The sequence below is a fragment of the Abramis brama genome (genome assembly GCF_963993115.1).
Source record: "Abramis brama genome assembly, chromosome: 14".
Classification (NCBI taxonomy): domain Eukaryota; kingdom Metazoa; phylum Chordata; class Actinopteri; order Cypriniformes; family Leuciscidae; genus Abramis; species Abramis brama.
In genome coordinates this window covers 20,501,078-20,529,007 of record NC_139976.1, presented here as the reverse complement: position 1 = coordinate 20,529,007, position 27,930 = coordinate 20,501,078, and the positions used below count along the sequence as shown (strand labels likewise).

At 38.6% G+C, this 27,930-nt stretch overlaps 1 protein-coding gene across 3 annotated transcripts in view; it reads left to right on the top strand.

The window, feature by feature from the left end:
- Window positions 1-27,930, top strand: part of svild (supervillin d) — a 287,700-nt gene that overhangs the window by 36,612 nt on the left and 223,158 nt on the right. For all 3 annotated transcript variants that reach the window (XM_084135929.1, XM_084135927.1, XM_084135928.1), the window contains exon 2: window positions 1,157-1,593. In XM_084135929.1, the coding sequence (XP_083992055.1) occupies window positions 1,223-1,593 (371 nt within the window). In that variant the 5' untranslated portion in view covers window positions 1,157-1,222. The remainder of the gene's footprint in view (window positions 1-1,156; window positions 1,594-27,930) is intronic.

Below are 27,930 nucleotides of genomic sequence, written 5' to 3'. Positions count from 1 at the left end.
GCGAGACGCGGGAATTCATTCGGTGCAACCAGTGCATAATGGGTATTCTCTAGCCGTTGAGCCCAGGGCTGTGTTCGAAATCGCCCCTTATACCCTAAATAGGGCACTATTTGAGGGGGCAGCTATTTGCAGTGGTGCCTGAAACCATAGTGGATGTTATTGAGTGCACTTATTTAATCCTACAATGCACCACAATAATGAGTGAACGACCAATGTACGCTCAGCGGCTAAGGAATACCCATAACGTACTGTGAGAGTCGTGCCGAATGAATTCCCGCGTTTTGCCAGAAGATTTTTTTTGTTTTGCCGTCCACATCTGAATCATCCATGCATTCATTTTTCAATGTGGGTACAGCATAACATCATAGAGGTATAAATTCCTTTTTAATTGATTACTTTAATAAAGGTTATTATACATGCTAATTTCCATGACAGAGTTCAAGATAAATCTGCTACTGGAGCTACTGGAGCTGCTAGTATGCTAAGTTTCAAATGATTATTAGTCGGCAAAGCGGCAGCCCTTCCGGCACACTCAGTGTCTGAATTTACTCGTTTTCATTCACTCCTTCAAGTGGACTATATTAGTGGAGTCATGAATGAGGGTATAGGGGGCAATTTCGAACACAGCTCTGAAGTGGGTGTATCAAATAAGAGAGGCATGCAGAATGTGCAGTGCTGGGGTCCTGCAGGACAGGTTTGAAAACTGAAGACTAAAAATGTACTGTTTAAAGTTATTTTTTAGTATTTTAGTATTTAGTATTATGACTTGAGGTCATGGTGCAAAGGACCCTAGGTTGAAATTACTCCGAACCATCTCTTTAAGTTCACTTTGGTGCTAATCTCTTTCTCTTTATCTTTCTCTGGGGCTGTTAAGGGTAATATGAGAATCACAGCAATGTGGGCAGGTGTTCGAGTTCTGTGTGTTTTCTTTCAGCCAATCACTTCTCTCCTTTTGCAGGCTTTCATTCGACAGGTCCTGACTGACAAAAAACTGCCATGGGAAGGATTAGAGTGCAAGTGTTAGTGATTGTACCAGTGTTTTATATTCAGTTGCATGTTTTTGTTCGTATTGTTGTTTCATTCAGTGCTTAAACAAAGGCATTTTTTTATTATTATTTAAGAACAGACATCTCATTTTGTTCGTCTCTCTCAACAGTGGAATGGTATTGGCAGACTTGTTGTCCACTAGGAAGTGAGCAAGAACGTGTAACTGGGCTGAGAGATGATGGATGCTGTGGACTCTTTGCAAGGCTCATCTCTGGAATCCAAAGCTGAACGTATCGCCCGCTACAAGGCCGAGAGAAGGCGGGAGCTGTCTGAACGGTATGCCAACTTGGAGGAAAGTTCATCCGTGTACACGCGGAGGGAAAGACACCGGGAAACCACAGACACCTCAGATGCAGTGCCCAGCTCTGAGCAAAAGAAGACAGATGTTTCCTCTGGACTGAGTCAGTACAATAAAGATAACGCTGCTCTGAGAGAGCAAGGAGACAGGAGCAATTTTGAGGGAAAGGCCAAAACAGATGCCACACCATCCTCTAACATCTTTGTTAGTCACAGAAACAAAGTAACAAGTTCACAACAATGTCACAGGTGAGTTTGAGTCTCAATGACCATTGACCATTTAGAGACTAACAAAGATCTCACGTTTCACTGCTCAGTAAATTCAGACTGAGGGCAGCATTTAGACATTGGGAACTGAATAGTCAGGGAGATTGAGCCATGCAGAGGTCTACACCAGGAAACATCCTGCTGTTTTGACATCTGAGCTTTTTGTTTTTCATTTCTGGGCAATTACAAACAGATATAAGCAAATGTGCGGGGGTTGGATAGGCGCCGTAATTCTGCCAGTTTGGAAAGTTCTTGTATGGAGAACAGAGTAGAGCTTTCTCTTCATTGTTTGGTTCTAATTCTCTACATCAATTGGTCTCAAATTGCCGGTCTGTGAACGATTCCAAGTAATCTTTTAGTTGATTGATTGATTAAATCCGCAATGAAAAAAAAAAAAAAAAAAAAGTTTAAAATAAAGCAACTAATAAATTCATAAAATTAACTATTTGTTAACATTATTATATTATATTATATTATATTATATTATATTATATTATATTATATTATATTATATTATATTATATTATATTATATTATATTATATTATATTATATTATTGTCACGGATAGGTGGCTGTAATAAAGCTCATAACAAAGGAGATACTCAAGGAGACTTATAATATAATACTCAACACACCAAACAGGAGAAAATCTAGGAGAATGTACCAACACATAGCACTTAAAGGTGCTGTGTAACTTTTTCAGTCTACTAAAGCATAAAAATACCATAATATGTATGCATATATTGAGGAAACATGCTAAGTTCACATACTCGTTTATCTGAAAACCACTTACAGCCAGTTATTTTATTCTGAAATGTAAAAGTTTCCAGGCTGGAATGTTTGTTATTGTTTTGGTCTGTGATACTGCACGTTGCTAATTTGCCAAAGTTCCTGTTGTGTGTGCTCAAACTGGCAACCCTTGTGAGTGCTGTCCAGTCTGAGGAGCAGGTGGCGGGAGAAACCACGATCTCCGATATTTTGAATTCGGCTGCAGTACCTATTTAGACCACTAGTTGTCATTCTTACATACTGCACCTTTAAACAATGCAGTACAAGGAACTAGCTGAGACAGAGGGCCTAAATACACAGAGCAAAAAAAGGGGCAAACTAACTAGACACACCTAAAATGAGGACTCTAATCAATATGTAACCATGGAGACAAACAGGCAGGGAAACTGAGAGAATGGAATCAATTAACAAACTAGAGGCAAAAGACAAAATAGAACAGACCAGGAAAACTGAACAAAACAGAACAGACACGATACAATTATATTATTAAATATGATGACTGAATGTAATAGTATATTGTAGATTGTAAGATCTGTAAATGTAACGCTATTTCAAGATTTCAAAATGACTTTTTACATTACTTAAAGACCCCCTGTGGTGAAAATCAAGCGTTGTTGTTTATGTCTATGTGGTGTTTTTAATATACTTTCAGACAAACCATGTGCAAATTCATAAGTCTTCACCATTGCGGATCATTTTCTCCTTAAAACGGCACTGAACCAAAGACAGTCTCAAAAACGTGGTTTGAAATTGCTGGAGTTTCTGATGTCACAAACTACCTTGTAACTAATCACGTCAACGTATAATCATCAACGAGTGGATCTCTGAGCTGGTGTGAATGAATGGAGGCAGGGCTAATTTGCATATTCATAGAACCGCGAATAGGCAAGGCAAGTTTATTTATATACCACATTTCATACACAGTGGTAATTCAAAGTGCTTTACAGAGAAGAAATTAAAATAATCAAAAGAAATAAGAATAATTTAAACATTTTAGAATAAAAAATATATATATATTTTACATTACAAATAGTCGGACGAATAGTGGCACAGTGCTCATTCAGTAAATGCACAGCTAAACAGATGTGTTTTGAATCTGGATTTGAATGTGACTACTGTAGGAGCACATCTGATCTCTTCTGGAAGGTGGTTCCAGCTGCGGCTGGCATAGTAGCTAAAAGCGGACTCACCATGCTTAGAGTGAACCCTTGGTATTTCTAGCTGTTGTGATCCTAATGATCTGAGTGATCTGTTGGTTTTGTAGTCAGTGAGCATATCTGCAATGTATTGAAATCCTAGGCCATTGAATGATTTATATACCAGTAATAATACTTTAAAATCAATCCTAAATGTAACTGGAAGCCAGTGTAAAGACCTGAGGACTGGTGTGATATGTTCATATTTTCTGGTTCTGCTCCAAATCCTGGCAGCAGCATTCTGCATGAGCTGCAACTGTCTTATGGTCTTTTTGGGAAGGCCAGTGAGGAGTCCATTACAATAATCCACCCTGCTGGTGATAAAAGCATGCACAAGTTTCTCTAAGTCTTGACTGGAAACAAAGCATCTAATTCTTGCAATATTTTTCAGATGATAGTATGCTGATTTAGTTATTGCTTTGACATGACTACTGAAACTAAGGTCTGACTCTACAGTCACACCAAGATTCCTGACTTGATTTTTAGTTGTTTGACCCCTAGATTGAAGGTATGTATTCACCTTGAGAACGTCATCTTTGTTTCCAAATGCAATAACTTCAGTTTTGTCTTTGTTTAACTGAAGAAAGTTTTGGCACATCCAAATGTTTACTTCATCAATGCATTGGCACTGGGAGTCAATGGGGCTGTAGTCGTTAGGCGATAGGGCTAAGTAGATCTGTGTGTCGTCTGCATAGCTGTGTTAAGCAATTTGGTTATTTCTCATTATTTGGCTCAGTGGGAGCCATATACAGGTTGAACAGGAGTGACGCAAGAATTGAGCCTTGAGGGACTCTGCATGTCATATATGTCCACTCCAGATTTATGGTCTCCTATACTCACATAATAACCTCTCCCTCCTAAGTATGACCTGAACCATTTTAGGACTATCCCAGAAAGCACCACCCAGTTTTCCAGCCTGTCAAGAAGTATGTTATGATCGACAGTGTCAAATGCAGCACTGTGGTCGAGTAGTACCAGCACTGATAATTTGCCTGTATCAGTATTTAAGCGAATATCGTTTATTATCTTTATGAGCACTGTGCTCATCACTCTGTGTATCTTTACAGAGACACTGTGTATCTTTATCACTCTGTGCTGTGATGCGGTCGGAAACCAGATTGGAAATTGTCAAAGTATCCATTCGAGCTTAAGAATTTGTTCAGCTTTTTCAATGATCTTGCCTATGAAAGGAAGATCACACATCACACACATGACCAGCGTCGGCCAATAGTGAGCCTACGTGGTGACGTGTAACACAGACGCGCAGCGCAAAAACGCTACGTGAACCAACTAGAGGCCCAGAGAGAAGGAAATGAATAGTGGAATAAAGTCGTTATTAGGGCCCGAGCACCGATGGTGTGAGGACCCTCTTGGAATTGCTCCGTTTATTAGGGCCCAAGCCCTGAAAGGGCGAAGGCCCTATTGTTTTCATAAGGAATATTATTAGAGCCCAAGCCCTGAAAGGGCGAAGGCCCTATTGTTTTCGGTAGGATTATTAGGGTCCAAGCCCTGAAAGGGCGCAGAGCCCTACTGTTTTCGGTAGGATTATTAGGGCCCAAGCCCTGAAAGGGCGAAGGCCCTATTGTTTTCGGTAGGATTATTATTAGGGCCCAAGCCCTGAAAGGGCGCAGAGCCCTATTGTTTTCGGTAGGATTATTAGGGCCCAAGCCCTGAAAGGGCGAAGGCCCTATTGTTTCCGTAAGGATTATTAGGGCCCAAGCCCTGAAAGGGCGAAGGCCCTATTGTTTTCGTTAGGATTATTAGGGCCCAAGCCCTGAAAGGGCGCAGAGCCCTATTGTTTTCGGTAGGATTATTTGTTATTATTAGGGCCCAAGCCCTGAAAGGGCGGAGGCCCTATTGTTTTCGTAAGGATTTTTTTTTTTTTTTTTTTTTAGGGCCCAAGCCCTGAAAGGGCGAAGGCCCTATTGTTTTCGGTAGGATTATTAGGGCCCAAGCCCTGAAAGGGCGAAGGCCCTATTGTTTTCGGTAGGATTATTAGGGCCCAAGCCCTGAAAGGGCGAAGGCCCTATTGTTTTCGTAAGGATTATTAGGGCCCAAGCCCTGAAAGGGCGGAGGCCCTATTGTTTTCGTAAGGATTATTAGGGCCCAAGCCCTGAAAGGGCGGAGGCCCTATTGTTTTCGTAAGGATTATTATTTTTATTAGGGCCCAAGCCCTGAAAGGGCGAAGGCCCTATTGTTTCCGGTAGGATTATTTTTCTTTTTCTTTTTTATTATTATTTTTTTTTTGCCTTTTTGCCACTTTTGGGGCCCTTAACATACTCAAAAACTCTTGAAATTTTGCACACACGTCAGAACCCGCGGCCATCAGGGCCGGACTGAAGCTGGTACCCGGGCGTGGCAGGGGGGCTCGACAGCGCCCCCTGGAATGGTGTCCGAAAACTTGGTCCATAAATCAAACACGCTTGCATATAATAGTATGAAACTCGGTACACATATATATCTCATCGGGCCGAACAACTTTCGTGCTCTAAGTTTTACAAAAGCCCAACAGGAAGTCAACTATTATGGGTTGTTTGAAAAACGCATCCTCTGGAATTTGAAATACTCCTCCTAGAAAATTCGTCCAATCGCAACCAAACTCGGTGTGCATGAAGACAAGACATTGAGGATGCTAAATTGCGGACGGATTTTTGATATCTCGAACGGTTTGGCCGTGGCGAGGAATCGAATTTATGGCGAGAAAAGAGAAACACGAAGTGTAATAACTTCTGCATACATTAACTGATCTTGATGAAACTTCAGCAGTGTGTTCGTGGTAAGAGGCCGATCAGATGGATGTAACTATTGTGAGTCAAAGTTATAGCGCCACCAACTGGCAGCAGGAAGTGTGTCACTTTCAACATGCTTTTGACAAAAGTGGGGGGGGTAGTTTTAAATACAGTAAAAAAAAAATAGTTTGTATATTGTTCTCATCAAGCCGGACAACTTTCTAATTTACATTCATTAGCTCCGGCCATCAGGAAGTCATATATTTTGGTCTGAATGTGGATTTTTTTGCAAAATCAGCCTCTGAATTTTTAGCCACTCCTCTTAAACTATTTATTTTATTCCCACCAAACTTTTTCAACATGATGAAAATACATTAAATATGCTAAATTGTGAACGGATAATAAATATCTCAAACGGTTCTGCTATGGCGAGGGATTAAAGTAATGTCCAAAAAGGAAACACTAAAAGCCTCAAATTTTCTAAAAATGTAATTATATACCATTTATTTCTATATAAAAGTATACAAATATTACAACTTAACCCATTTTATTCTGTTTTTAAAAAGAAGTTTATTCTAATTTTATTCTAAAATTAAAAACAGTTAAGTTAAAAAAAAAACAAGTCATACATAGGGCTATACTGCCCTCTTGTGTCCAAAAGGATATCAAAATAGTATATAAAACTTTTTACTAGGTAGGCCTATATTGTATTTAAATATAAATGTATTAGGTATATGACTGTGAGGATATTTTCCCATCGGTTAATCGACGTGTGACACGAGCGGGTGCTTTTAAATCGCTAATATAAAAGTGAAAGTAAAGACGTCCGCACGGACATTGATAATGGTGCACACACGTTGGAAAGAATGATACTTTTAAACATGGGCGTCGGAAACATTGTATATGGGTGGGACAGGACCCACCCACTTTTTAAGATCAATGATATTGGACCCACTCACTTTTACCGTCTCTAATTCAGCGCATTTGTCTGTCCGCTTTTCAGAGCGCCATCAGTCAAATCCATTCCACTTGAGGAATTAAAATAAATATTTTTTTTAATTAAAATGAATAGGCCTAAATTAAACTCCATTTCCGCTGAATCGCTACATTATTTTTCTCAACGAGCCGCAACTGACGAAAGTAACCCCCCGTTGTACCTTTCCAGTCAAATATTGCGTTGCAAACATCAATAACAGCTTTAAGTTGTCATTGCTGGCAGATGACCGTATTAGGGGGATAATCCACGGATAGCTGTGCATTTAATGCACGACGTGGAGGCAAAGAACCGCCTGACGTTAAGTGGAGTTAATTTACTTGTTAAATTAAAAGGCACCAGAATGAAATGGTATTTACTCCAGTAACATTTTTCTGGGGGAGGACCCACCCACTTTTTTTTTTCTTCCGACGCCAATGCTTTTAAACATAACACTAAACCACCATTAGGTGTCGCCAGGCGACCGTCTTAATGAGCGAGTCATTAATTCATTCGTTCAAACGATTCGTTCGAATGACTGAGTCATTCATGACTGAGACAGATGTTTATGGATTGGTCATTGAATCTTTGAGTCAACCGATTCGTTCAAAATGCTGAATCATTCAGTAATGAGAAAACAAGTTGCTGTGAGATGCGCGATGGTTCTGCTGTGATCTTGGTTTAACTATTTTTGCTGCTGAAACAGAACAAAAACAGTCAATATTGCATCTAAAATGTAAGTGACTTAATTGTAACTGTTTATTAACCTGTTGATGAAATCAATGTCGCAGTTTCTCAATCGTTATTGTATTCAGGAAACAAAGCCTACTCGTCAGGTGAAGTTGCTCTTATCATATGTTATAAAATATATAAAAACTCCATATTTGTAATTTTTATAGTCAGTATGTTGTTAACTGGGTTTCTTTTTTGTGTGCTGCGCTCATTTGTTTACATTTCTCCTGGAGAAGCTGCACGAGCCTCAGCAGCGCAACCTTGTTACCATTGATCAGTAATACATTTATTATCAACTGTTGATTGCAACTTAAAATTAATGTAATATAATTAGAATAATCTCTCGTTTTAGTGATTCCCAAGTTATTTTTTTGTCATTGACGTTCTAATCAGGCTACTATGGTCGGGCAAGCTAAACTCTCTTTCAGGTAGGCGGCCTATACTAGGTATGTGACAGTGAGAATATAATTTTACCACCGGTTAATCGACGTGTGACACCGCTGGGGGCTTTTGAATCGCTAACTTAAAAATGAAAGTAAAATATGTTTGTCCGCACTGACATTGATAATGGTGGGGAGCAGAGCAAGCGTTTTCAATGAATTCCTATGGAAGTAGGAATGAATGCCCGTGCAGCCGTGAGCATTTTAGTTCAATTTTGAAGTTAGCACCATAAAGTATATTTTTATGTCTCCACTGTTCAATCACGCCCACGCCACACACACACACACACACACACACACACACACACACACACACACACACACACACACACACACACACACACACACACACACACACACACACACACACACTCTCCAGCATTGCAATCTTGACATCGCAGCCTGTTCATTATAGCCCTAATAAAATATAATTATAAAATAGTCAACCTAACATATCAAAATTACACTGCTCTGTTTAAATAGTCAGTAGTACAATTTGTACCATTTTTTTGTGAAGTGACGAGACAGAGGATATTACTTGTCTGATATATATATAATGTATATATCTTTTGTTATATATATATATATATATATATATATATATATATATATATATATATATATATATATATATATATATAATATAGCTGCGAGCAGCGATGGAGGGCCCAAGCCGGCGGCACCGCCACCCTGGTGCCTCTAGTGTAACTAAAGGCACCAGGGTGGCGGTGCCACCGGCTTGGGCCCGCAATCGCTGCTCGCAGCTATATTTAGGGCCCAAGCCCTGAAAGGGCGAAGGCCCTATTGTTTTCGTTAGGATTATTAGGGCCCAAGCCCTGAAAGGGCGAAGGCCCTATTGTTTTCGGTAGGATTATTATTAGTGCCCAAGCCCTGAAAGGGCGAAGGCCCTATTGTTTTCGGTAGGATTATTAGGGCCCAAGCCCTGAAAGGGCGAAGGCCCTATTGTTTTCGGTAGGATTATTTATTATTATTATTATTATTATTATTATTATTATTATTATTATTATTATTATTATTATTATTATTATTCTTATTTTTCTGTCAACCTTTCGGGCACTTTTGAAACCCTTAACGTGCTCGAAAACTCTTGAAACTTTGCACACAGGTCAGAACCCGCGGCCATCAGGGCCGGGCTGAAGCTGGTACCCGGGCGTGGCAGGGGGGCTCAACAGCGCCCCCTTGAACGGGGTCCGAAAACTTGGTCCATAAATCAGACACGCTTGCATGTAATAATATGAAACTCGGTACATATATAGATCTCATCGGGCTGAACAACTTTCGTACTTTTACTTTTTACGCCAGCCCAACAGGAAGTCAGCTATTAAGGGTTGTTTGGAAACGCATGGTCTGGTATTTGAAACACTTCTCCTAGGGAATTCACCCGATCGCCACCAAACTCGGTGTGCATGAAGTCAAGGCATTGAGGATGAAAAATTGCCAGGGGATTTTTGATATCTCGAACGGTTTGGCCGTGGCGAGGAAACGAATTTATGGCGAATAATGGAAACAGGAAGTGTGTTATAACTTCTGCATACATTAACTGATCTTGATGAAACTTCAGCAGTGTGTTCGTTGTAAGAGGCCGATCACATGGATGTGACTATTGTGAGTCAAAGTTATAGCGCCACCAACTGGCAGCAGGAAGTGTGTCACTTTCAAAATGCTTTGAAATCACCCTCTTATTTTTATCCGATTTGCTTCAAACTTTATGTTTATAATGTAGACACACGGCAGATGTAGACCTGTGAAAGGATTATTGATATCTTAGATACTGTTGCCGTGGCAACGCATCAAACTTTAATATTCTTTTCGGATGCTTTTGAGACTCTTCACATGCTTGAAAATGCATGAAACTCGACAGACACATCACATTTATGATCCAGTAGACATGTGCAAAGTTTCAGAAACGGGCGTGGTGAGGGGCTCAGTAGCGCCACCTTTAGTCAAAAATGGGGGCTTAGTTTTAAGTAGAGTCACAAAAATCAGTATGTATATTGTTCTCATCAAGCCGGACAACTTTCTAATTTATAGTCATAAGCTGTGACCAACAGGAAGTGAGATATTTTGGTTTGAATGTGATTTTTTGGAGAATTCTCTCCCTCTCTCTCTCTGCCTCTGCGTCTCTGTGTGTGTGAGGGGTGGGGGGATTTGTCTTTTGAGTGAGATTTGTTTAAAATTCCTGTTTTTCAAGGTTTCAGGGGCTTTTGGGGCCTTTAACGTGCTCGAAAACTCTTGAAACTTTGCACACAGGTCAGAACCCGCGGCCATCAGGGCCGGGCTGAAGCTGGTACCCGGGCGTGGCAGGGGGGCTCAACAGCGCCCCCTGGAACGGGATCCGAACACTTGTCCATAAATCAAACACACTTGCATGTAATGATATGAAACTCGGTACACATATAGATCTCATCGGGCCGAACAACTTTCGTGCTCTAAATTTTACGCCAGCCCAACAGGAAGTCAGCAATTATGGGTTGTTTGGAGAACGCTTGCTGTGGAATTTGAAACACTTCTCCTAGAGAATTAATTAAATCGCCACCAAACTCGGTGTGCATGAAGTCAAGACATTGAGGATGCTAAATTGCGGACGGATTTTTGATATCTCGAACGGTTTGGCCGTGGCGAGGACACGAATTTATGGCGAGAAAAGAGAAACACGAAGTGTTATAACTTCTGCACACATTAACTGATCTTGATGAAACTTCAGCAGTGTGTTCGTGGTAAGAGGCCGATCAGATGGATGTGACTATTGTGAGTCAAAGTTATAGCGCCACCAACTGGCAGCAGGAAGTGTGTCACTTTCAAAATGTTTTTGACAAAAGTGGGGGGGTTAGTTTTACCCACAATTACAAAAATCAGTATGTATATTGGTCTCATCGAGCCGGACAACTTTCTAATTTACAGGCATTAGCTGCAACCAACAGGAAGTCAGATATTTTGGTCTGAATATGGATTTTTTGTTAAATCAGCCTCTGAGTTTTTAGTTACTCCTCCTAAAAGGTTTATTTTATTCCCACCAAACTTTTTCAACATGATAAAAATATATTAATGATGCTAAATTGTAAACGGATATTGAATATCTCAAACGGTTTTGCTATGGCGAGGGATTAAATTAATGTCAAAAAGGAAGCAGGAAACATCTCATAACTTCTAAAAATGTAATTATACACCATTTATTTTTATATAAAATTATACAAATATTAGAACTAAACCTATTTTATTCTGTTTTTGCAATTCAAGAAGTATGAAAAAGTTAAAAACAGGCTATTTAGTGCTATTTGGTTCAACAAAAAAGCAAACATAGGGCTATACTGCCCTCTTGTGTCCAAAAGGATATCAAAATAGTATATAAAACGTTTTACTAGGTAGGCCTATTGTATTTAAATATTAATTTATTAGGTATATGACTGTGAGGATATTTTCCCATCGGTTAATCGACGTGTGACATGAGCGGGTGCTTTTAAATCGCTAATATAAAAGTGAAAGTAAAAAACGGACGTCCGCACGGACATTGATAATGGTGCACGTTGGAAAAAATGATACTTTTAAACATAACACTAAACCGCCATTAGGTGTCGCCAGGCGATCGTCTTAATGAGCGAGTCATTAATTAATTCGTTCAGACGATTCGTTCGAATGACTGAGTCATTCATGATTGAGACAGATGTTTATGGATTGGTCATTGAATCTTTGAGTCAACCGATTCGTTCAAAATGCTGAATCATTCAGAAATGAGAAAACAAGTTGCTGTGAGATGCGCGATGGTTCTGCTGTGATCTTGGTTTAACTATTTTTGCTGCTGAAACAGAACAAAAACAGTCAATATTGCATCTAAAATGTAAGTGACTTAATTGTAACTGTTTATTAACCTGTTATATGAAATCAATGTCACAGTTTCAATCGTGATTGTATTCAGGAAATAGTTGCCTACTCGTCAAGTGAGGTTGCTTAACTCTATCATATGTTATAAAATATATAAAAACTCCATATTTGTCATTTTTATAGTCAGTATGTTGTTAACTGGTTTGCTTTTTTGTGTGCTGCGCTCATTTGTTTACAATTCTCCTGGAGAAGCAGCATGAGCCTCAGCAGTGCAACCTTGTTACCATTGATCAGTAATACATTCATTTTTAACTGCTGATTGCAACTTAAAATGAATGTAATGAAATTAGAATAATCTCTCGTTTTAGTGACTCCCAAGTTATTTTTTTGTTATTGGCGTTCTAATCAGGCTATACTCTGGTCGGGCAAGTACAATTCTCTTTCAGGTAGGCCTATTGTATTTATATATAAATATATTAGGGATGTGACTGTGATAAAATTTTCCCACCGGTTAATCGACGTGTGACACCGCTGAGGGCTTTTAAATCGCTAACTATAGTATACTATATACTAGTAAAATACAGACGTCTGCACAGACATTGATAATGGTGCGTAGTAGAGCGAGCATTTTCAATGTATTCCTATGGATGTAGGAATTAACTAAAACATTTTATTTATGTTTTTGTGTCCACTGTTCAAACGCAAACGCGTCACACACACACACACACATTCCAGAATTGCAATCTTGACATCGCAGCCTGTTCATTATAGCCCTAATACAATATAATAATAAAAATAGTCAACCTAACATAAACGAATTACACTGCTCTGTTTAAATAGTCAGTAGTACAATTTGTACCATTCACAGAAAGCAGAGCTCCACTGTGATGTTTCCAAGCACATTTTTGCAAGTGTGAAGAGGATGATTTTTTCCATCGATATTGGAACACGAGTGAAGTACAAAGCCTATAATAAAGAATAGTTTAGCATCCAAATACATCGCAAATATTGAAACATTTTGATTCTAATGAGAGGGTTACGTGAGACCAACACTGCTTACTTTCGTTTTTATTTTTACATTAAATTTAAAGGATTTGTTGTGGAATATTTTGAGTGTATCATAAAATCAGAATAAGGTAAGACAAGTAATATTTTCTGTCTTATATATATATATATATACACGTGTATATATATATATATATATATATATATATATATATATATATATATATATATATGTATATGTATATGTACGTGTGTGTGTGTGTGTGTATATATATATATAGATAGATAGATAGATAGATATATAGATAGATAGATAGATAGATAGATAGATAGATATTTATATACATATATATATATATATATATATATATATATATATATAGCTGCGAGCAGCGATGAAGGGCCAAAGCTGGCGGCACCGCCACCCCGGTGCCTTTAGGTAACTAAAGGCACCGGGGTTGCGGTGCCACCGGCTTGGGCCCGTAATCGCTGCTCGCAGCTATATTTTATTATTAGGGCCCAAGCCCTGAAAGGGCGAAGGCCCTATTGTTTTCGGTAGGATTATTATTATTATTATTATTATTATTATTTTGTCAACCTTTCGGGCACTTTTGGGGCCCTTAACATGCTCAAAAACTCTTGAAACTTTGCATACATGTCAGAACCCGCGGCCATCAGGGCCGGACCGAAGCTGGTACCCGGGCGTGGCAGGGGGGCTCGACAGCGCCCCCTGGAACGGGATCCGAACACTTGTCCATAAATCAAACACACTTGTATGTAATAATATGAAACTCGGCACACATATAAATCTCATCGGGCCGAACAACTTTCGTGCTCTAAGTTTTACGCCAGCCCAACAGGAAGTCGGCTATTATGGGTTGTTTGGAAACGCATGCTGTGGAATTTAATGTACTCCTCCTAGAGAAATCATCCAATCCCCTCGAAACTCGGTGTGTATGAAGTCAAGACATTGAGGATGCTAAATTGCGGACAGATTTTTGATATCTCGAACGGTTTGGCCGTGGCGAGGAAACGAATTTAGGGCGAATAATGGAAACAGGAAGTGTGTTATAACTTCAGCATACATAAACTGATCTTGATGAAACTTCAGCAGTGTGTTCGTTGTAAGAGGCCGATCACATGGATGTGACTATTGTGACTCAAAGTTATAGCGCCACCAACTGGCAGCAGGAAGTGTGTCACTATCAAAATGCTTTGAAATCACCCTCTTATTTTTATCCGATTTGCTTCAAACTTTATGTGTATAATGTAGACACCTGGCAGATGTAGACCTGTGAAAGGATTATTGATATCTTAGATACTGTTGCCGTGGCAACGCATCAAACTTTAATGTTCTTTTCGGATGCTTTTGAGACTCTTCACATGCTTGAAAATGCATGAAACTCGACAGACACATCACATTTATTAGCCAGTAGACATGTTCAAAGTTTCAGAAATGGGCGTGGTGAGGGGCTCAGTAGCGCCACCTTTAGTCAAAAATAGGGGCTTAGTTTTTCCTAGAATCGCAAAAATCGGTATGTATATTGTTCTCATCGAGCCGGACAACTTTCTAATTTACACTTATAAGCTCCAACCAACAGGAAGTCAGATATTTTGGTTTGAATGTGGATTTTCTGAAGAATTTTCTCTCTCTCTCTGTGTGTCTGTGTGTGTGTGGGGGGGGGGTTGTCTATTCCATTTAATCTTTGTTTTTCAAGGTTTTAGGGGCTTTTGGCGCACTTAACGTGCTCAAAAACACTTGAAACTTTTCACACAGGTCAGAACCCACGGTCATCAGGACCGGGCTGAAGCTGGTACACGGGCGTGGCAGGGGGGCTCAACAGCGCCCCCTTGAACACGGTCTGAAAACTTGGTCCATATATCAAACACGCTTGCATGAATTAATATGAAACTCGGTACACATATAGATCTCATCGGGCCGAACAACTTCCGCACTCTAAATTATTAGCTCCGCCCAACAGGAAGTCTGCTATTATGGGTTGTTTGAAAAACACATGCTGTGGAATTTGAAACACTCATCCTAGAGAATTCATCCGATCCCCACCAAACTCGGTCAGCATGAAGTCAAGACATTGAGGATTCTAAATTGCGGACGGATTTTAGATATCTCGAACGGTTTGGCCGTGGCGAGGAAACGAATTTATGGCGAGAAAAGAGAAACACGAAGTGTTATAACTTCTGCATACATTAACTGATCTTGATGAAACTTCAGCAGTGTGTTCATGGTAAGAGGCCGGTCAGATGGATGTAACTATTTTGAGTCAAAGTTATAGCGCCACCAACTGGTAGCAGGAAGTGTGTCACTTTCAAAATGCTTTTGACAAAAGTGGGGGGGTTACTTTTACCCACAGTTACAAAAATCAGTACGCATATTGGTCTCATCGAGCCGGACAACTTTCTAATTTACAGTCATTAGCTCCGAGCAACAGGAAGTCAGATATTTTGGTTTGAATGTGGATTTTTTGGATATGTCAGACTCTGAGTTTTTAGTTACTCCTCCTAAGTGGTTTATTTTATTCACACCAAACTTTTTCAACATGATAAAAATACATTAAAGATATATATATATATATATATATATATATATATATATATATATAAATATAGCTGCGAGCAGCGATGAAGGGCCAAAGCCGGCGGCACCGCCACCCCGGTGCCTTTAGGTAACTAAAGGCATCGGGGTTGCGGTGCCACCGGCTTGGGCCCGTAATCGCTGCTCGCAGCTATATTTATTATTATTATTATTTTTCTGTCAACCTTTCGGGCACTTTTGAGACCCTTAACGTGCTCGAAAACTCTTGAAACTTTGCACACGGGTCAGAACCTGCGGCCATCAGGGCCGGGCTGAAGCTGGTACCCGGGCGTGGCAGGGGGGCTCGACAGCGCCCCCTTGAACGGGGTCCGAAAACTTGGTCCATAAATCAGACACGCTTGCATGTAATAATATGAAACTCGGTACACATATAGATCTCATCGGGCCGAACAACTTTCATACTTTTACTTTTTATGCCAGCCCAACAGGAAGTCGGTTATTAAGGGTTGTTTGGAAACGCATGGTCTGGTATTTGAAACACTTCTCCTAGAGAATTCACCCGATCACCACCAAACTCAGTGTGCATGAAGTCAAGACATTGAGGATGAAAAATTGCCAGGGGATTTTTGATATCTCGAACGGTTTGGCCGTGGCGAGGAAACAAATTTATGGCGAAAAAATGAAACAGGAAGTGTGTTATAACTTCTGCATACATTAACTGATCTTGATGAAACTTCAGCAGTGTGTTCGTTGTAAGAGGCCGATCATACAGATGTGACTATTGTGAGTCAAAGTTATAGCGCCACCAACAGGCAGCAGGAAGTACATCACTTTCAAAATTCTTTGAAATCAATGTCTTATTTTTACCCGATTTGCTTCAAACTTTATGTGTACAATGTAGACACACGGCAGATGTAGACCTGTGAAAGGATTATTGATATCTTAGATACTGTTGCCGTGGCAACACATCAAACTTTAATATTCTTTTTTGATGCTTTTGAGACTCTTAACATACTTGAAATTACATGAAACTCGACAGACACATCACATTTATTAGCCAGTAGACATGTGCAAAGTTTCAGAAACGGGCGTGGTGAGGGGTTCAGTAGCGCCACCTTTAGTCATAAGTGGGGGGGTTAGTTTTATCAACAGCAACAAAACTTGGTATGTGTATTGGTCTCATCAAGACGGACAACTTTCTAATTGACATTAACTATCTCCGACCAACAGGAAGAGAGATATTTTGGTTTGAATGTGGATTTTCTGGAGAATTTTCTCTCCCTCTCTCTGTGTCTCTGTGTGTGTGAGGGGAGGGGGGGATTTGACTATTGCTTTTATATTGTTAATCAAGGTTTCAGGGGCTTTTGGGGTCCTTAACGTGCTCAAAAACTCTTGAAACTTTGCACACAAGTCAGAACCCCCTGCCATCAGGGACGGGCAGAAGCTGGTACCCGGGCGTGGTTGGGGGGCTCAACAGCGCCCCCTTGAACAGGGTTCTAAAACTTGGTCCATATATCAAACACGCTTGCATGAATTAATATGAAACTCGGTACACATATAGATCTCATCGTGCCGAACAACTTTCCCCCGGTCAAGTTTTACGCCAGCCCAACAGGAAGTCGGCTATTATGGGTTGTTTGGAAAACGCTCGCTGTGGAATGCGAAGTACTCCTCCTAGAGAATTCATCCAATCCCCACCAAACTCGGTGTGCATGAAGTCAAGACATTGAGGATGCTAAATTGCGGACAGATTTTTGATATCTCGAACGGTTTGGCCGTGGCGAGGAAACGAATTTATGGCGAGAAAAGAGAAACACGAAATGGTATAACTTCTGCATACATTAACTGATCTTGATGAAACTTCACCAGTGTGTTCGTGGTAAGAGGCCGATCAGATGGATGTAACTATTGTGAGTCAAAGTTATAGCGCCACCAACTGGCAGCAGGAAGTGTGTCACTTTCAACATGCTTTTGACAAAAGTGGGGGGGTTAGTTTTAACTACAGTAAAAAAAAAATAGTTTGTATATTGTTCTCATCAAGCCGGACAACTTTCTAATTTACATTCATTAGCTCCGGCCATGAGGAAGTCAGATATTTTGGTCTGAATGTGGATTTTTTTGCAAAATCAGCCTCTGAATTTTTAGCCACTCCTCTTAAAATATTTATTTTATTCCTACCAAACTTTTTCAACATGATGAAAATACATTAAAGATGCTAAATTGTGAACGGATATTGAATATCTCAAACGGTTTTGCTATGGCGAGGGATTAAATTAATGTCAAAAAGGAAGCAGGAAACATCTCATAACTTCTAAAAATGTAATTATGCACCATTTATTTTTATATAAAATTATACAAATATTAGAACTAAACCCATTTTATTCTGTTTTTGCAATTCAAGAAGTATGAAAAAGTTATGAACAGGCTATTTAGTGCTATTTGGTTCAACAAAAAAAGCAAACATAGGGCTATACTGCCCTCTTGTGTCCAAAAGGATATCAAAATAGTATATAAAACGTTTTACTAGGTAGGCCTATTGTATTTAAATATAAATTTATTAGGTATATGACTGTGAGGATATTTTCCCATTGGTTAATCGATGTGTGACACGAGCGGGTGCTTTTAAATCGCTAATATAAAAGTGAAAGTAAAGACGTCCGCACAGACATTGATAATGGTGCACACACGTTGGAAAGAATGATACTTTTAAACATAACACTAAACCGCCATTAGGTGTCGCCAGGCGATCGTCTTAATGAGCGAGTCATTAATTAATTCGTTCAAACGATTCGTTCGAATGACTGAGTCATTCATGATTGAGACAGATGTTTATGGATTGGTCATTGAATCTTTGAGTCAACCGATTCGTTCAAAATGCTGAATCATTCAGTAATGAGAAAACAAGTTGCTGTGAGATGCGCGATGGTTCTGCTGTGATCTTTAACTATTTTTGCTGCTGAAACAGAACAAAAACAGTCAATATTGCATCTAAAATGTAAGTGACTTAATTGTAACTGTTTATTAACCTGTTGTATGAAATCAATGTCACAGTTTCAATCGTGATTGTATTCAGGAAATAGTTGCCTACTCGTCAAGTGAGGTTGCTTAACTCTATCATATGTTATAAAATATATAAAAACTCCATATTTGTAATTTTTATAGTCAGTATGTTGTTAACTGGGTTGCTTTTTTGTGTGCTGCGCTCATTTGTTTACAATTCTCCTGGAGAAGCTGCATGAGCCTCAGCAGTGCAACCTTGTTACCATTGATCAGTAATACATTTATTATTAACTGCTGATTGCAACTTAAAATGAATGCAATGAAATTAGAATAATCTCTCGTTTTAGTGATTCCCAAGTTATTTTTTTGTTATTGACGTTCTAATCAGGATATACTCTGGTCGGGCAAGTAAAATTCTCTTTCAGGTAGGCCTATTGTATTTATATATAAATATATTAGGGATGTGACTGTGATAAAAAATTTCCCACCGGTTAATCGACGTGTGACACTGCTGGGGGCTTTTGAATCGCTAACTTAAAAACGAAAGTAAAATATGTTCGTCCGCACTGACATTGATTATGGTTGGGAGCAGAGCGAGCTTTTTCAATGAATTCCTATGGAAGTAGGAATGAATTCCCGTGCAGCCGTGAGCATTTTATTTCAATTTTAAAGTTAGCACCATAAAGTATATTTTTATGTCTCCACTGTTCAATCACGCCCACGACACACACACACACACACACACACACCAGCATTGCAATCTTGACATCGCAGCCTGTTCATTATAGCCCTAATAAAATATAATTATAAAATAGTCAACCTAACTTATCAAAATTACACTGCTTTGTTTAAATAGTCAGTAGTACAATTTGTACCATTTTTTTGTGAAGTGACAAGACAGAGAATATTACTTGTCTGATATATATATAATGTATATATCTTTTGTTATATATATACTGTATATATATATATATATATATAAATATAGCTGCGAGCAGCGATGGAGGGCCCAAGCCGGCGGCACCGCCACCCCGGTGCCTTTAGGTAACTAAAGGCATCGGGGTTGCGGTGCCACCGGCTTGGGCCCGTAATCGCTGCTCGCAGCTATATTTTTATATATATATATATATATATACAGTATATATATTTATTATTATTATTATTATTATTATTATTAGGGCCCAAGCCCTGAAAGGGTGAAGGCCCTATTGTTTCCGGTAGGATTATTTTTCTTTTTCTTTTTTATTATTATTTTTTTTTTGCCTTTTTGCCACTTTTGGGGCCCTTAACATACTCAAAAACTCTTGAAACTTTGCACACACGTCAGAACCCGCGGCCATCAGGGCCGGACTGAAGCTGGTACCCGGGCGTGGCAGGGGGGCTCGACAGCGCCCCCTGGAACGGGATCCGAACACTTGTCCATAAATCAGACACGCTTGCATGTAATAATATGAAACTCGGTACACATATAGAACTCATCGGGCCGAACAACTTTCGTGCTCTAAGTTTTACGCCAGCCCAACAGGAAGTCGGCTATTTAGGGTTGTTTGGAAACGCATGCTGTGGAATTTAATGTACTCCTCCTAGGGAATTCATCGATTCGCCTCCAAACTCGGTGTGCATGAAGTCAAGACATTGAGGATGCTAAATTGCGGACGGATTTTTGATATCTCGAACGGTTTGGCCGTGGCGAGGAAACGAATTTATGGCGAAAAAATGAAACAGGAAGTGTGTTATAACTTCTGCATACATTAACTGATCTTGATGAAACTTCAGCAGTGTGTTCGTTGTAAGAGGCCGATCGCACAGATGTGACTATTGTGAGTCAAAGTTATAGCGCCACCAACAGGCAGCAGGAAGTACATCACTATTAAAATGCTTTGAAATCACTGTCTTATTTTTACCAGATTTGCTTCAAACTTTATGTGTACAATGTAGACACACGGCAGATGTAAACCTGTGAAAGGATTATTGATATCTTAGATACTGTTGCCGTGGCAACGCATCAAACTTTAATATTCTTTTTTTATGCTTTTGAGACTCTTAACATACTTGAAATTGCATGAAACTCGACAGACACATCACATTTATTATCCAGTAGACATGTGCAAAGTTTCAGAAACGGGCGTGGTGAGGGGCTCAGTAGCGCCACCTTTAGTCATAAGTGGGGGTGTTAGTTTTATCAACAGCAACAAAACTTGGTATGTGTATTGTTCTCATCAAGACGGACAACTTTCTAATTTACATGAACCATCTCTGACCAACAGGAAGAGAGATATTTTGGTTTGAATGTGGATTTTCTGAAGAATTTTCTCTCCCTCTCTGTGTCTGTGTGTGTGTGAGGGGAGGGGGGGATTTGACTATTGCTTTTATATTGTTAATCAAGGTTTCAGGGGCTTTTGGGGTCCTTAACGTGCTCAAAAACTCTTGAAACTTTGCACACAGGTCAGAACCCACGGCCATCAGGGCCGGGCTGAAGCTGGGACCCGGGCGTGGCTGGGGGGCTCAACAGCGCCCCCTTGAACGGGGTTCTAAAACTTGATCCATATATCAAACACGCTCGCATGAATTAATATGAAACTCGGTACACATATAGATCTCATCGGGCCGAACAACTTTACCCCGGTCAAGTTTTACGCCAGCCCAACAGGAAGTCGGCTATTATGGGTTGTTTGGAAAACGCTTGCTGTGGAATGTGAAATACTCCTCCTAGAAAATTCACCGTGCCCCCTTCAAACTCGGTGTGGATGTAGTCAAGACATTGAGGATGCTAAATTGCGGACGGATTTTTGATATCTCGAACGGTTTGGCTGTGGCGAGGAATCGAATTTATGGCGAGAAAAGAGAAACACGGAAGTGGAATAACTTCTGCATACATTAACTGATCTTGATGAAACTTCAGCAGTGTGTTCGTGGTAAGAGGCCGATCAGATGGATGTAGCTATTGTGAGTCAAAGTTATAGCGCCACCAACTGGCAGCAGGAAGTGTGTCACTTTCAACATGCTTTTGACAAAAGTGGGGGGGTTAGTTTTAACTACAGTAAAGAAAAAATAGTTTGTATATTGTTCTCATCAAGCCGGACAACTTTCTAATTTACATTCAATAGCTCTGGCCATCAGGAAGTCAGATATTTTGGTCTGAATGTGGATTTTTTTGCAAAATCAGCCTCTGAATTTTTAGCCACTCCTCTTAAACTATTTATTTTATTCGTACCAAACTTTTTCAACATGATGAAACTACATTAAATATGCTAAATTGTGAATGGATAATAAATATCTAAAACGGTTTTGCTATGGCGAGGGATTAAATAATGTCCAAAAAGGAAACACTAAAAATCTTCTAAAAATGTAATTATATACCATTTATTTCTATATAAAAGTATACAAATATCACAACTAAACCCATTTTATTCTGTTTTTGCAATTCAAGAAGAATGAAAAAGTTAAAACAGGCTATTTAGTGCTATTTGGTTCAACAAAAAAGCAAACATAGGGCTATACTGCCCTCTTGTGTCCAAAAGGACATCAAAATAGTATATAAAACTTTTTACCAGGTAGGCCAATATTGTATTTAAATATACATGTATTAGGTATGTGTCTGAGGATATTTTCCCACCGGTTAATCGACGTGTGACACGAGTGGGTGCTTTTAAATCGCTAATATAATAGTGTAAGAAAAATAATGATAATGTTGCACACACAAATCACACACATGTGGGAAAGAATGATGCTTTTAAACAACACTAAACCGCCATTAGGTGTCGCCAGGCATCCATCTTAATAAGCGAGTCATTGATTCATTCGTTCAAACGATTCGTTCGAATGAGTCGATCATGATTAAGACAGATGTTTATGGATTGATCATTCAATCTTTGAGTCAACCGATTCGTTAAAAATGCTGAATCGTTCAGTTATGAGAAAACACGTGATGCGTGATGGTTCTGCCGTGATCTTTGTTTAACTATTTTCGCTGCTGAAACAGAACAAAAACAGTCAACATTGCATCTAAAATGTAAGTGACTTAATTGTAACTGTTTATTAACCTGTTGTATGAAATCTAGGGGTGGGAGAAAAAATTTATTCTTAGATGCATCGCGATGCGGACGTGGACGATTCTGAATCGATTCACAAATGTCAAAAAATCGATTCTCTAAAAAAATATTTTTCTAATAACGTAATATTGACGGAAGGCAAAAGGCGGAACTCTAAGCGGACGTGCGTGCAGTCTGTGGCGCGCACATAACAGAGAAGTTTCTTCTGCTCACCAAGGCTGCATTTATTTGATTAAAAATACAAACAAAAACAGTAATATTGTAAAATATTATTCCAATTTAAAACAGCTGCTTTCTATTTTAATATATTTTAAACTGTTATTTATTCCTGTGATCAAAGCTGAGTTTTCAGCATCATTACTCCAGTCGTCACTGTCACATGATCCTTCAGAAATTATTCTAATATGATGATTGATACTCAAGAAACATTCATTATTATTTTAAATGTCGAAAACAGTTGTGTACAGTCTTTGATGAATAGAAAGTTCAAAAGAACAGCATTTATCTGAAATCTAAAGCTTTTGTAACGTTAAACACTACCGCTCAAAAGTTTTGGGTTAGTAATAATTAAAATTTTATTTTTTGGGGAAATAAATAAAATAAATCAGTACTTTTATTTATGAAGGATGAGTTAAACTGATCAACAGTTACAGTAAAGACATTTATAATGTTAAAAATATATATATTTGAAATATATGCTGTTCTTTTGAACTTTACATTCATCAAAGCATTTTGAAAAAAAAAAAAATCTGTACACAACTGTTTTCAACATTGAAAATAATAATGAATATTTATTGAGCATCAATCATCATATTAGTATGATTTCTGAAGGATCATGTGACACTGAAGAGTGGAGTAATGATGCTGAAAACTCAACTTTGATCACAGAAATGAATTACTATGTAAAATATTTAAAAATTGAAAACAGCTGTTTTAAATTGGAATAATATTTCACAATATTACTGTTTTTGTTTGTATTTTTAATCAATAAATGCAGCCTTGGTGAGCAGAAGAGACTTCTCCTAAAAACATTAAAAATCTTACTGACCCCAAACTTTTGAACAATAATATATATATATATATATATATATATATATATATATATATATATATATATATATACATATATATGTATGTGTGTGTATGTATATATATATATATATATATATATATATATATATATATATATATATATATATATATATATAAATAAATATAGCTGCGAGCAGCGATGGAGGGCCAAAGCCGGCGGTACCGCCACCCCGGTGCCTTTAGGTAACTAAAGGCACCGGGGTTGCGGTGCCACCGGCTTGGGCCCGTAATCGCTGCTCGCAGCTATATTTATTATTATTATTATTATTATTATTATTATTATTATTTTGTCAAGGTTCCGGGCACTTTTGGGGCCCTTAACATGCTCGAAAACTCTTGAAACTTTGCACACGGGTCAGAACCCGCGGCCATCAGGGCCGGGCTGAAGCTGGTACCCGGGCGTGGCAGGGGGGCTCGACAGCGCCCCCTGGAACGGGATCCGAACCCTTGTCCATAAATCAAACACACTTGCATGTAATAATATGAAACTCAGAACACATATAGATCTCATCGGGCCGAACAACTTTCGTGCTCTAAGTTTTACGCCAGCCCAACAGGAAGTCGGCTATTATGGGTTGTTTGGAAACGCATGCTGTGGAATTTAATGTACTCCTCCTAGGGAATTGATCCAATCGCCTCCAAACTCGGTCAGCATGAAGTCAAGACATTGAGGATGCTAAATTGCGGACGGATTTTTGATATCTCGAACGGTTTGGCCGTGGCGAGGAAACGAATTTATGGCGAATAATGAAAACAGGAAGTGTGTTATAACTCCTGCATACATTAACTGATCTTGATGAAACTTCAGCAGTGTGTTCGTGGTAAAAGGCCGATCACATGGATGTGACTATTGTGAGTCAAAATTATAGCGCCACCAACTGGCAGCAGGAAGTGTGTCACTTTCAAAATGCTTTGAAATCACCCTCTTATTTTTACCCGATTTGCTTCAAACTTTATGTGTATAATGTAAACACACGGCAGATGTAGACCTGTGAAAGGATTATAGATATCTTAGATACTGTTGCCGTGGCAACGCATCAAACTTTAATATTCTTTTTTGATCCTTTTGAGACTCTTAACATACTTGAAATTGGATGAAACTCGACAGACACATTACATTTATTAGCCCGTAGACATGTGCAAAGTTTCAGAAACGGGCGTGGTGAGGGGCTCAGTAGCGCCACCTTTAGTCATAAGTGGGGGGGTTAGTTTTATCAACAGCAACAAAACTTGGTATGTGTATTGTTCTCATCAAGACGGACAACTTTCTAATTGACATTAACTATCTCCGACCAACAGGAAGAGAGATATTTTGGTTTGAATGTGGATTTTCTAAAGAATTTTCTCTCCCTCTCTCTGTGTCTCTGTGTGTGTGAGGGGAGGGGGGATTTGACTATTGCTTTTATATTGTTAATCAAGGTTTCAGGGGCTTTTGGGGTCCTTAACGTGCTCAAAAACTCTTGAAACTTTGCACACAAGTCAGAACCCCCTGCCATCAGGGACGGGCAGAAGCTGGTACCCGGGCGTGGCTGGGGGGCTCAACAGCGCCCCCTTGAACAGGGTTCTAAAACTTGGTCCATATATCAAACACGCTTGCATGAATTAATATGAAACTCGGTACACATATAGATCTCATCGTGCCGAACAACTTTCCCCCGGTCAAGTTTTACGCCAGCCCAACAGGAAGTCGGCTATTATGGGTTGTTTGGAAAACGCTCGCTGTGGAATGCGAAGTACTCCTCCTAGAGAATTCATCCAATCCCCACCAAACTCGGTGTGCATGAAGTCAAGACATTGAGGATGCTAAATTGCAGACGGATTTTTGATATCTCGAACGGTTTGGCCGTGGCGAGGAAACGAATTTATGGCGAGAAAAGAGAAACACGAAGTGGTATAACTTCTGCATACATTAACTGATCTTGATGAAACTTCACCAGTGTGTTCGTGGTAAGAGGCCGATCAGATGGATGTAACTATTGTGAGTCAAAGTTATAGCGCCACCAACTGGCAGCAGGAAGTGTGTCACTTTCAACATGCTTTTGACAAAAGTGGGGGGGTTAGTTTTAACTACAGTAAAAAAAAAAATAGTTTGTATATTGTTCTCATCAAGCCGGACAACTTTCTAATTTACATTCATTAGCTCCGGCCATGAGGAAGTCAGATATTTTGGTCTGAATGTGGATTTTTTTGCAAAATCAGCCTCTGAATTTTTAGCCACTCCTCTTAAAATATTTATTTTATTCCCACCAAACTTTTTCAACATGATGAAAATACATTAAAGATGCTAAATTGTGAACGGATATTGAATATCTCAAACGGTTTTGCTATGGCGAGGGATTAAATTAATGTCAAAAAGGAAGCAGGAAACATCTCATAACTTCTAAAAATGTAATTATGCACCATTTATTTTTATATAAAATTATACAAATATTAGAACTAAACCCATTTTATTCTGTTTTTGCAATTCAAGAAGTATGAAAAAGTTATGAACAGGCTATTTAGTGCTATTTGGTTCAACAAAAAAAGCAAACATAGGGCTATACTGCCCTCTTGTGTCCAAAAGGATATCAAAATAGTATATAAAACGTTTTACTAGGTAGGCCAATATTCTATTTAAAGATACATTTATTAGGTATGTGTCTGAGGATATTTTCCCACTGGTTATTCGGTTAATTGTAACTGTTTATTAACCTGTTGTATGAAATCTAGCGGTGGGAGAAAAAATTGATGAACTTAGATGCATCGCGATCCGGACGTGGACGATTCTGAATCGATTCACAAATGTCAAAAAATCGATTCTCTAAAAAAATATTTTTCTAATAACGTAATATTGACGGAACGCAAAAGGCGGAACTCTAAGCGGACGTGCGTGCAGTCTGTGGCGCGCACATAACAGAGAAGTTTCTTCTGCTCACCAAGGCTGCATTTATTTGATTAAAAATACAAACAAAAACAGTAATATTGTAAAATATTATTCCAATTTAAAACAGCTGCTTTCTATTTTAATATAAATTTTAAACTGTTATTTATTCCTGTGATCAAAGCGGAGTCACTGTCACATGATCCTTCAGAAATTATTCTAATATGATGATTGATGCTCAAGAAACATTCATTATTATTTTAAATGTTGAAAACAGTTGTGTACAGTCTTTGATGAATAGAAAGTTCAAAAGAACAGCATTTATCTGAAATCTAAAGCTTTTGTAACATAACACTACCGCTCAAAAGTTTGGGGTTAGTAATAATTTAAATGTTATTTTTGGGGGAAAGAAATAAAATAAATCAATACTTTTATTTATGAAGGATGAGTTAAACTGATCAACAGTTACAGTAAAGACATTTATAATGTTAAAAAAATTATATTTGAAATAAATGCTGTTCTTTTGAACTTTACATTCATCAAAGCATTTTGAAAAAAAAATCTGTACACAACTGTTTTCAACATTGAAAATAATAATGAATATTTATTGAGCATCAATCATCATATTAGAATGATTTCTGAAGGATCATGTGACACTGAAGACTGGAGTAATGATGCTGAAAACTCAACTTTGATCACAGAAATTAATTACTATGTAAAATATTTTAAAATTGAAAACAGCTGTTTTAAATTGGAATAATATTTCACAATATTACAGTTTTTGTTTGTATTTTTAATCAAATAAATGCAGCCTTGGTGAGCAGAAGAGACTTCTCCTGAAAACATTAAAAATCTTACTGACCCCAAACTTTTGAACGGTAATATATATATATATATATATATATATATATATATATATATATATATATATATGTGTGTGTGTATGTATATATATATATATATATATATATATATATATATATATATATATATATATATATATATATATATATATATATATATATATAAATATAGCTGCGAGCAGCGATGGAGGGC